Genomic DNA, 11,809 nt, shown 5'->3' with positions numbered 1-11,809 from the left:
CAATTGCCTGAAACTGATTTCTTCTTATTTTACCTACCCAGTTTGCATCTATGTGAGTAATTAGCTCATGCCTTTTACATGAAGAATAACTCTTGTAATAGACAAGGCCATCTCCAATTGTGCATTTCAGATACATTAAGATTCATTTAACAACATCCATATGACTGTTTCTAGGAGCATGCATAAATTATGACGCTTGATTCACATAACATACAACATCTCGCCGAGTGGAGTTAAGATATTGTAACATGCCAACAATGTTGTAATGCCTTGTAGGATGATGCCGTAGATTCCCTTCCTCTGAGTTCAACTTTTGATATAATTCACTAGGAGTACTAACAGGCCTGAAATCTGTCATGCCTGTCTTGCTCGAAAGATTCAGAGTGTATTTTTGTTGTGTCAATGTCAAGATATCTTGTTGTCTAACAACTTCTACACCAAAAAAATATCTTAACTTTCATAAATCTTTCATTTTAAAATACTTCATCAAAAAAAAATTTTATGTCACAAATATGACTGTCACAATTTCCAGTAATAACAATATCATCAACATATATGAGAAGCCAAGTAGAGATGTTCTTGCTTTGATAAATAAAGAGAGAACGATCAAGAGTACTTCTATGGAAACCACATTGTTGAATTTGTTGGAAAAACTATCAAATCACAACCGAGAAGCTTGCTTTAAACCATAAAGGGACTTGAGAAGTCTACATACCCAATTTGCATGATCTTTCTCTACATACATTGGTAGTTGTTTCATGTATACCTCTTCTTTTAAGTCTTCATGCAAGAATGCATTTTTAACATCTAGTTGGCTAAGCTTCCATGATCAACTGCCAATGAGATGATAATATGAATTGTGTCTATTTTCACCACTAGACTAAAGGTCTCATCATAGTCTTGTCCAAACTGTTGTGTAAGTATATATACATTATAATCATCATTGGATTGAACTGTTTTTTACTGTGCATTTACAAGAGGACAAGAGGATGTGCATGACCGACTTTTTCTCCACAAGAATTTTGAATTCAACCACAGGTTGTAGATTTCATTTTGCAACAAGATTGAATCATTTGGGTCACATTTATCATCAACCACAATTTGTATTCTCTCGTTGTTAGGATCATAACATCTATATCCCTTATAATCATCGGCATATCCGACAAACTTGCACTTCAAAGCTTTATCTACAAACACCATCAAACACATGAAAGTCATTATATGCAGGATGTTGACCATAGACAACATAATAAGGAGACTTATTTTCCAAAATACTCATGGGAAGTTGATTAATGATGTGGACAGCATTATGAAAAGCCTCCATGCAAAGGCTAGTTGGCACATTGACATTATGTATTATGCTCAAAGCAGTCTCTACGATATGCCAGTGCTTTCACTCGGCTATTCCATTTTGATGAGGAGTATGGGGCAAGATATTTATCTAGTTATCCTAATATTTTGAAGGTATTTAGACGAATATTTGTTTCAAATTAAGACGTGAAAGTCTTGAAAATGTTTGAAGACTTCAAATTTATGCTTCATAAAATGTATCCAAGTATAACGTGAGAAGGAATCAACAAAAAATACATAGTAATGGCTGACGGACAATGAAGGAATTGGGGCAGGTCCTCATACATTAAAATGAATACTCTCAAAAGGTTTAGAACCTCTCTTATTCAAAATATGAAATTGAAGAACATGACCCTTACAAAGTTGACAACTTGAACACTTATTGACTTATGAGACAGACTCTAAACTAGACCTTGGAATAAGGTCATCTGCAACAAGTTTCTCAATAAAATTTTGACCACAATGACTCAAATGATTATGTCATAAATTAGGCTTATTACATTAAAACAAATTCAAGACATCTGGGCTCTAAACCTGCAGCTGAGAAGATGAACTAGAGACTAGAGAAAGAATTGTTGAGCCAATAAAAAAAGTGACCATGGCCGATGATACCCAAGCTTCCTTGAAAACATATATATTCCCTTTTCGCTCTTCCTTAGCGAACGTCTTCTTTATTCGAAGATTCTTGACATACACGAGAATTCAATATAACAATATATATCATCAACATGTTTAGGCGCACAAACAATGTTTTTCTTTATATTTGAAAAAAGTATAACATTGGACAATGATAACAAAGAATTTGACATAGAAAATTGTGCATTTCCAATATGAGTAATGGAATGACATGTTCCTTCAGCCGTGACAATGGACACTTTTCTAAAATAAGGGAATAAGTTAGACAATTTACCTACGTACCCAATGTGTAGCAGCCTCAAAGTCTATGTTCCATTGTCTTTGTTCATTTTGTTTGAAATGCATCCTTGAAAGAGTTATCATAAAATTGCACATCATTCGGCATAGATTTAGAATGTTGACCTTGTGTTGTCTGCATTCCTCTCTTCTTGTTCTCTTGTTTGTATGTCTTTCCCTTATTTTATGGACTGTACCAATAATATATCTTTACATGACCTTTCTTGATGCATAGGAAATAGGTGGGAATTCTATGTTCTTGTTCCTGAAGGGAAATTAGGAGTTGGTAAAATTCGTCTGCCACCTTGACCAAAATGACCACACCCTTGTCCTCCTTGGTAACCTCTACCTCCACGACCATATCCACATCTAATGTCAGTCACTAGCACATTGTGAGAACCTTCATCACTAATCTCAGATATTTGTTTTCTACCCAACTCATGTTGGAGAAGTTTAGCCTTGAGTTCTTCAAAACTAGGAAAAATAAGAAAAACTTCTAGAGCAATACAAAACATATCATACTCTTGGCCTAGCCCACCTAGAATCTATTGAACCTTATCACAATCTGAACTGCATTCTCAATCACAGCAAGTTGATCTATGGTCCCCTTCATTTGAGCCAAATATTCCTTAACGGGGTTTTAATCCTTGAGATTTTGAAATTCTCGCTTTAATTGTAGAACTTGCGCCTCTGCAAGTATGTCCCACAACTTTGATGCACTAAGATCATCAAAAATAGTAGCAAATACTTCATCTGAAAGGGTGGGAGTGATATATGCTACGAGAGATTGGTCACTCCTCATCTACTTAACCTACTCAGGATTCTGCTTTGTTGTGATAGATGTTTCTCCTTTATCATTCTTCACTTCCTGAAAGGTAAACTGCGGTGGGGTAAGGGAAGTTTCTTCTAGATGCCCAAACAAATTATGGCTGTAACACCCCAGATGTTTAGTTCCGTATCGAAGATTGTGAGGGATCTTCAAGGGCTTATAAATGGAGGCTTTAATGAGATGATTGTCCTGGTTCCTAGCCTTTTTAGGATTGGAACCGAAATTGCTAGGGGGCGGGTTGGGATCCGTCGAACCAGGGGCCCGAGCCCGGGAGTGGGTCGGGTTGTTATAATGGTATCAGAGCAGTTTCAACACTCGGACCTAGGGTCCCACACGCGCGGACGCGTGTGCCTTAAGGGGGGTGGATTGTAACACCCCAGATGTTTAGTCCCGTATCGAAGATTGTGAGGGATCTTCAAGGGCTTATAAATGGAGGCTTTAATGAGATGATTGTCCTGGTTCCTAGCCTTTTTAGGATTGGAACCGAAATTGCTAGGGGGCGGGTTGGGATCCGTCGAACCAGGGGCCCGAGCCCGGGAGTGGGTCGGGTTGTTATAATGGCTCTCTATAAAAAGAACTATATGTTATTTGAAGGTCAGATACTTGTTATGGGTAAGCTTTTGGGAAACAAGTTGAGTCAAGAAACTAGAAGAAATGCCATTGTTAGAAGTAGAATCCATGAATGAACAGGAAGGAAAACTTTTTTCTGTCATCAAATAGAATGCCTCAAGAAAGACAATCCTTAGCCTCCGTTCTTTTTTTTTTTTTGGGCTTGTTGAGTCCCTGCTATGCATCCAACTAAGACTGTGTGAAACAGATATGAAATTAATGGCACAATGGATATTTAATTATGCTGAAAAACAAGGAAGAAGGTAAAACATGGAATTCTATAAGTAGACTGAAACAAGGCAGAACATGCATGTGTTTTTCTCTACTCCATCTGGTTTATTATCTGTGTCATATTCGTTCATCAAGCATAGAACAATGTTGAATCATCAATAGGTGTTTAAAAAAAAAAGGAATTGAATCTATCTATAGAGCCGTGTCCAAATAAGGAAGACATGTCTAAGAAGTGTGGAACATTTTTTTTTTAACTCAGATCATATCTGTCTAGGCAACCTTTTTGGAGAAGTCCCCAAACCCATGCTCTGATACCATGTTAGTTTTTGGCATATTAGTCTTGATATTCACCTCAGTTCAGTCTTGCAGAAAATAAGCAAGAAGAAAAGAAGAAAACAAGAGGAGAAAAGAGATGACTGCATAACTGCACGCAGTCTCAACCCTAAACTTTATTATCTCACGTTAGATACAAAGCCAAAATAATAAACCAAAAGGTACACCTAATTACTTCATATGCCATTAATGAAACATAAAGGCACATGAAAAATAAAACAGGAATGAAACAGCGCCTATTTTTTATGGGTTTGGGTCTGAATCAAAGATCCAAACTGTCCGATCATTCTTTAACGGTTACATCGCTGTCGAACTCCACCACCACCACCTTCTTTGTCTGTTGTGTTTACCAATTTCGCACGGAGGATCGTTTTCATCTTAAATTTACCATTTTTGGAGGCCAAGGGCGTTCAAGAACGTGGGATTTCGCGGGGAATTTTGACAGTGAAAGTTGAACGCTGTTTAATTGGCGATTTTTTTTTCTCTTCTGTTGTGAAACTAAATTTTGACGTTGTGGTCTATTATCGAGTACTACCAACAATTTCTTAGCTAGATTGGAGTACCCGTCTCTCGTACTCAAAAACTTATCCCTTTTTCTTTGTTTCTAAACCAGTTATGTTGGAATCTAAATTCCCTCGCATGCACTGGAATTGGAAAAGATAAGTATCTCATCATCAGTATAAAATCGTACACTTAGAATTTAGGCTCATATGACCATATATGTATTTCTCCGAACATGTTTGTTATGTTTCTCGGTGATATAGAAATGATACCTCCGACATCCGAAAATGGAGTTAATTTAGCTGTGTAAATGGCTTTGGGAAGTCATGAAGGACTGATATACCCGTGAGCGTGCGTGCTGGTTCATAGCCTTTTTGGGGTCTAAACGAAGTCGGCTACGGGTGCTTTTAAAAGGGGTAGAAAGTAACCTTCTCAAGATGGGGATGGTGGTTTAACGCAACATTGTTTATTTTTGAGAAGTTTCCTGGAGTTGGTACACCCGTGCATGCTAGTACCAGTTTTCCTGGTTTCTAGCCTTTTGAGCACGAACAGGAGTTCGGTTATGGACTCGGGGAAATCTGTCATACCAAGCACTGGAGACAGTTTTTAGTCGCCATTATAGAATGTTGAAGTACTGTTGATTTCTTTGGAATAAGGTAAAGAGGGTTGACCCTTTTCTCCAACACCTCTTGTATGCAAATATTTAGATTCAGTGACTTTCTGCACCGTAATATGACCCAAGTAGCCAGTGTTCAGATGAGTATCAAAATTGCCTCATAAAATTCCCTGATTGCCTGATCCTAAACCATTTTGGATTCCTACATGTGTGGTTCTTAGTCGAGTTTGGCCTCAATCATATGTAAGAGGGGTCTCCTCTTCTGTGTGTCAATTGTGGTTATGTTCTTCAAAACATGGGATGCAGGAAATGCTTTTCTAACTAGATGCGGTAGCTTTTGGTGTCTGAAAGTTCTATTATATTTGATTCAGGTCGTAATCATGGTCACATGTCTCAAGGATATTCTGTTAGTGTTACCATTGTAACATGAAAAGCAAAAGATTTCAAAATTTGGCAATATAATTAACATTGTCATTATGTTGGTTCAAATCTTTTTAGCTCCCTAAGACCTAGTTTTCTGCAGTTAAACTTCACAAAACGACGTTCTATAGTGCTTGGGCTCATTAGATAAATAGATTTCTTTCTTTCTGTTTTCATGGTTTTGAAAATGCCAAATTTTTCCTGAGATTTATCAGAAATCCTAAGACATTGCTGAGTCTGACGGTTATGATTATGATCTTGAAATTCAAATGCCATTGTCTTGGAATGGTTTAGCTAGGCAAATTACTACTTTATTCGGATGTTTAACTGTGTAATTCTGATTGATATTTCATCTTTGTGCTTTGATCAGCAAAAAGGAAATGGAAAAGCGACAAACATTGTCACTCAAGTAATTGCTTATAATTAAAGAAAAATAAATAAAAATGGTTACTTTAGTGCAAAGAACCAGCATACTTCAGAATTTGGGTAATGAGCTTGTTTCCTATGTAAAGTAGGGAATAAGAGAATTACATTCTTTCTCTTGGTGTTTGTTTCTGTATTATATTGCTGCTGTTCAATTGGATGAATCTTGCACTACCACTAAGTCATCTTTAGCTAAAAGATATCAGCTCTGAGTCAGCACATTTGTCCCTTTGTTTGCTCAGTAGTACAAAAACATGAAAAAAACAGTAATTCGACTTACAGGATATGTTGCAATTCTGACTCCTAGATAAACCTGAAAAGCACCAGCTTTGAAGATTTGAGCTGAGGATCTATGAGTTATTTTTTTAGTTCAATCTTAGTCTTAGTAGGGCCTTTTGCCATGTTGAACTGAATCTGCACTGAGGGTTGTTATACATCTGCATGACTTTCAAGCAACGCCTACGAGTGGATTGAGGGAAGGTACCCTGACATTCTATTCGGAGAAATAGAATGCTGTATAATTGCCTGTCTTTTTCATACCCGAGCTGCATAAACACATCAGGACATGCGTACATATTTCATTGGGAATAATTGAGGCAAGAAATACCTGGGACATCTTTGAAGAAATGAAAAATGAATATGTAACGGATCCATACAGGAAATTGTCTTTGTGCTCTTTTTTAATAACTTCATTATTTTGAGAACAACTGAATTTTGATTAACAATTCTATGACTGTTTCAGACTCCACAGAGCTGAGGGAGAGTTGAAAGAATGAGTATCTAGAACTAGAAGCTTGTAAATTTGAGTAGATTGTGCATGAACAGGGAGACTCATCCACCATCAGCATCCCATTCTATCAGAGGCCTGCACAACTGGTGCTTTTGATTCTTGCTGCTGCCAACTTTGAAGAAGAAGCCATGGGAGCTCCCAAAATTATGAGTGTACAGATAATGGACAAGGAATGCTTTTCTCAAAATGGGGTGGTCCATGAGCTTGATTTGAGATTCTTGCTGCTGCCATCTTAAAAGCTTACTTGTTCCCATAACTGCAGAATATTTTTTGTTCCTGTAGTTATAGAAAGGCATTGTCTTTCCTTCTAGTGCTGCAGTCATTCACAAATCCAAGAGGGTGTAGTAGGCCAATGTTATAGGCAATGCAATAAGCATGCCGACAATTACCCTACATCAGAAATAGAATTTGGCCTTCAGTATAGGAACTTCAGTGGAGTTTCGGTGCAACATATTACTTACCCAGTGCTCAAAATATTGGCTTTGACATTGTATTCTTTAGCAAATACAAATGGTACTATTCCTTGAGGAAGAGCTGCCTGCAATGAAAATTTCAAATATTGATGATTGATGTTTTGAACTGGACAGAAGACTGACTACTGGAAAAGGATATGCTAGTAAGAACATGTATTAACATGTACTTGTTTCTTTCTACCTTGCAGCCTGCATACATAATGCCTGGATAGGCCACAAACCTCTCTCTCTCTCTCTCTCTCTCTCTCTCCCTCTCTCTCTCTCTCTCACACACACACACACAGATACACACACGGTATACTGCAGTCCCATTACTTGCTAAAGGTGGTTCAGAGGCATTTCACTGAAAAAATGGCTTGGTTTCTAGATATTTTCAAAATGACATAATAAAGCAGTTGAATTCTATTGCAACTATCTTTTTTCAGGTTATCTTCTTTTTGAACATAATACACGCCTATTTGGTGTCATTATCTTTAAGCTTTTTTTAGTAACTGATAACTGGTTTTCGTTGAAGCTAAACTACAAGCACACGTGCATGTGTAAGCATCTCATCTCGTCCTTTATTCCTCCACATGGTTTGATATCCACGAACATGGATGGTTGCACTTATCAAGTAGATAAATATCTCTGGTCAAAGAGATAGAATAGATTGAATATGTTAGTCCTGCATTAAGATTTTAATTTAGTGATGACTAGATTGCGTCTATGGATGCACACAAATTTACAGTTGCTTGTTCAAAGAATTCATCAAAATTTGCCTGTTGCTGCTTATGTTCTCACCTGTACAATAGCAAACTTTAGTAATGAGCTTCTCAACCCCACGGCTATGGCAGACAGTGCCATTACAGCTGGTCCTGCAAGGAATCTTGCTGCCAGAGCTATAGCTGTCATTCGTTTCCCACATGCCGCTATCTTGGGCTGAGATGCCATGAAAAGGCCTGCCAGGACATAATCCCAGAGTAAGGATTTAATTGAAATAAATATTGTGATCATCAACTTCAGCAGGACTCACCCAAGCTAAACATGGCCATGCCAAGTCCTCCATCAGACAGTATGGAGATGGATTTCTCAATCACCTTGGGCATTGCTAGGTTAAACCTACAATTAAGCTTCTTGGACTTAGTACATTGGAAACCATTTCATTTTAATCTCTGAGTACTCAATTAGCTTCTGCTCAAAATAAAAGATTATCAGAAAATCAGCCGTTTGATGCTTGACTTTCCTTCTTCATGACATAATTTCACCTACCTGAAGGAGATTAATGCCCAAATAAGTCCGAACATGCTGGAGTAAGTATTTGGGTTTCTCAAGAGCTTTTTCATCACCACGACTAAAACAATTCCTCCAGTACTTTTCTGTCTTGACTTTGTTGCATTGGTGTCCATTGATGCTGTCTGATTGTGTACTCTTTGGCCATCGACTTCGCCTTCCGAAGAATAGAAAGTATATAATAGTGTAAATCATCTATGTGAAAGAAAGCGAACTCATGAAAGTGCGACAATATAACTCCACACTGATATATAGTTGCGGCATTCCTGAGAAATATGTTTTTTCTTGGCTGTCACATTGTCAAAACTTCATACCATCTTTCTACAAGCAGTTCTATTTTCTTTTTTGCTTTATTTCAAACATGATGATTTGTGGGTCTTGGCTACATGCATGGAAAAATTGAATGATAATTGTTTGCCAGTAGATTTTGGAAAATGGCATTCAAATTTCTGTAGAAAAGAAGTATATGAAAATAGAAAAATGGATTAGAAGAGTTTTCACTTCTGAAAGACTGGTTAAAAAATTGTCTTGTTTAAAAAACAGATAAAAAATGAAAAATAAAGACAAAATTATGCCAATGTTGTAAATAAATCCCTTATACGTTCAAATTTTCTGGATTTTTGGAATGATTATGATACTTTACCTATTTAGTCCCTTTTCATAACATTGACCATTATCATATCTAGGATTTTATACTATTACGCCTATGCACTACGATGGCTTCTTGATAAGTCCTTTTGTTTTTAAAGAAGGGCTTTTTTCCCTTTCTGATTCTGCAATCTGCACAATTTATACCGAGTCAGAGACAGACACACTTTAGGACCTTAGCCTACTCTCCACATTCTCAAATGCAACTACTACAGGCCACACAAGTTATATTTTGCAGCATCGTGCTGCACCTTAATGAATGATGGAGATTGCATTATATCTGGTGAACTTGGTTAAGTCCAACTGTTGACTCCTACCTTGTCCTCGCTTGCTCTAACTATCTATCGTATGCACTTTTGCGATCAATTGAACTGGCCAATCCATATCCCAAATAGGAACGAAGACACCTTTATTCGCCGTGGTTACTATGGTGGACATGCAGATGTATATCGACCAGTTGGAGAGAATCTATGCTATTATGACGTGAACTCATTATACCCGCATATAATGATGTCATTTCCAATGCCAGGAGGTAAGCTAGTCGAGTGAAAAGGCTAATGGCCAACTATAGATCTTATTGTCTTTTTTCTCCTTGTATTTATCTATCATGCAAGACATTGATGTGCAGTAACAAGAGATCTGTCCACCAGGCCTTTTTAAATTGAAAAGGCCGGCAAAAGTCAGTGGATAACCTCGGTGCATCTCTGTTGGCTTAATGTGGTAGGCGTCTGGCTAACCCAGCTTGCCTCTTTAAGATTTTGAAGAGAGATTAAAAGAAGGCGGCATCCATATGCTATTGTAGGAACATCAGAACATCTAGTCATGGCTTCCAGTGTCTATGCAATGAGAATGTGGTAGGAAAAATGGCTACCATCTTGCTTTACTACATGCATGAAGTTAAGCCTGTCTGTTGATTGTAGTATTTATGAAATTGCAGGACTGATATGTTCTGAATGATATCAAGAATGATCCATGTGATTAAACTGCTCTCTGCTATCTAGTGTACCTCACGCACTCCTTTAAAAGTGAAATTTAGTCGGGAAAATACGTACCAGTTATTTCTGGAGTTTGAGCTTCTGAATCCACTTGCACAGTACCAGGACTTACTGATGTATCAGATTGTTCATCGTTCGCTACGGCCACTTTGGCCGCCCGAATCTCCATTAACAGCATTAGAAGAGTATTCCACACCATGCTCTGTAAAACTACTATCTGCACCAGTAAGGTAACAGCAGAATCGCCATACATGGCTTTTAGAAGTGGAATTCCCACAACCAACGTGTTTGGCAGTGTTGACAGCGAAAACCCTGTTACCAACCACTCAAAATTACCTCTACTGCTAAGTTTAACCCAGGCTGCCAGTGCAAGAAGAACAACAAATTTCTGCAACATATCCGAGGCTACAAGTCTGGCATTCATCTGATATGGGTTGTTTCTTGAAATCATATCAAACGACAACAAGGGGATTGCAAACATGGCCACATATCTGTTTATTCCAGAGCACTGCTCTGGTGTGAAAAGCTTCAACCATCTTACAGAAGTGTAGGCCGCGATCATAGCTACATAGAGAGGCACTGTTGCAGTGAGAACACGGAGGACATCTGCTGCTGAAATCATCGTTCCTTGGCGTGGAAAAAAACAGATGTTTTGGTCTTATGTATGGCCTGTTTCACTCACTTCTTTTTCTTGTACATGTAGGCCACGCTTGTATGGGCATTAATTCTTTTGCCAAAGAGAACAGAAGAAGTGAAAGTCTTTTATATGAAGCAGATCCTAACAAGAGGGGTAACCCAGGTCCAAATGAAAAGTGACAGCCGTTATTGCCTCACTCGGGTCTCACGAAAGGCATCAAGCTGGCATTATAATAAAAAATCAAGGTGGATTATGAACCGCACAAAATCAGGAATTTGGTAGCTGGCAACAAAGGAAATGATAAGGAAAAACAGAATTTGACTGAAATGAGAAGCTTTGCCTGTCATGCTCCTAAAACGAAGGCAGTTCAAAAGGCCATCCAAGAAACTTCTGTAACTATAAGAGAGAGAGAGAGAGAGAGAGAGAGAGAGGTGAGACTTTGTTTCTGTGGACGTAAAGAAGTTTGGTTGAACCGAATCACGTACAACCTGTGCAAAATCTTCATCTTTGAAGTCATTTTCTTTAAAAATGACTCTGCATGTTCTTTTTGTTTCCTTGGTATTTCTGCAAGGGTTCCATTGATTTGACAAGACCATTTTGCTCTTTAGATTTTATATCCGGAAAAGTGAAAAAATCTAAATCTACAGTTCTCATTCGCTGTTTCTCTTTTCTCTTTATGAGTCATTGCATTTACCTGAAACGACCGTTATATTAGTTTTACCACTCATTCTAGTTTTATCTTTACCATGTACATGCTGACCAGAAGAAAATAC

At 37.9% G+C, this 11,809-nt stretch overlaps 1 protein-coding gene across 1 annotated transcript; it reads right to left on the bottom strand.

The window, feature by feature from the left end:
- Window positions 1-6,838: 6,838 nt before the first annotated feature.
- Window positions 6,839-11,106, bottom strand: LOC116267616 (auxin efflux carrier component 1a). The gene is made up of 6 exons (XM_031649462.2): window positions 10,457-11,106; window positions 8,736-8,913; window positions 8,500-8,585; window positions 8,268-8,425; window positions 7,476-7,552; window positions 6,839-7,404 (listed from the first exon to the last, which is right to left on the bottom strand). The coding sequence occupies exons 1-6, from the start codon at window positions 11,019-11,021 to the stop codon at window positions 7,338-7,340; spliced, it is 1,131 nt and encodes a 376-aa protein (XP_031505322.1). The 5' UTR covers window positions 11,022-11,106; the 3' UTR covers window positions 6,839-7,337.
- Window positions 11,107-11,809: the final 703 nt, after the last annotated feature.

This window comes from Nymphaea colorata, chromosome 14 (genome assembly GCF_008831285.2).
Source record: "Nymphaea colorata isolate Beijing-Zhang1983 chromosome 14, ASM883128v2, whole genome shotgun sequence".
Taxonomy (NCBI): Eukaryota; Viridiplantae; Streptophyta; class Magnoliopsida; order Nymphaeales; family Nymphaeaceae; genus Nymphaea; species Nymphaea colorata.
The sequence above is the reverse complement of the archived record's forward strand: the minus strand, read 5'-3'. Positions and strand labels throughout refer to the sequence as shown.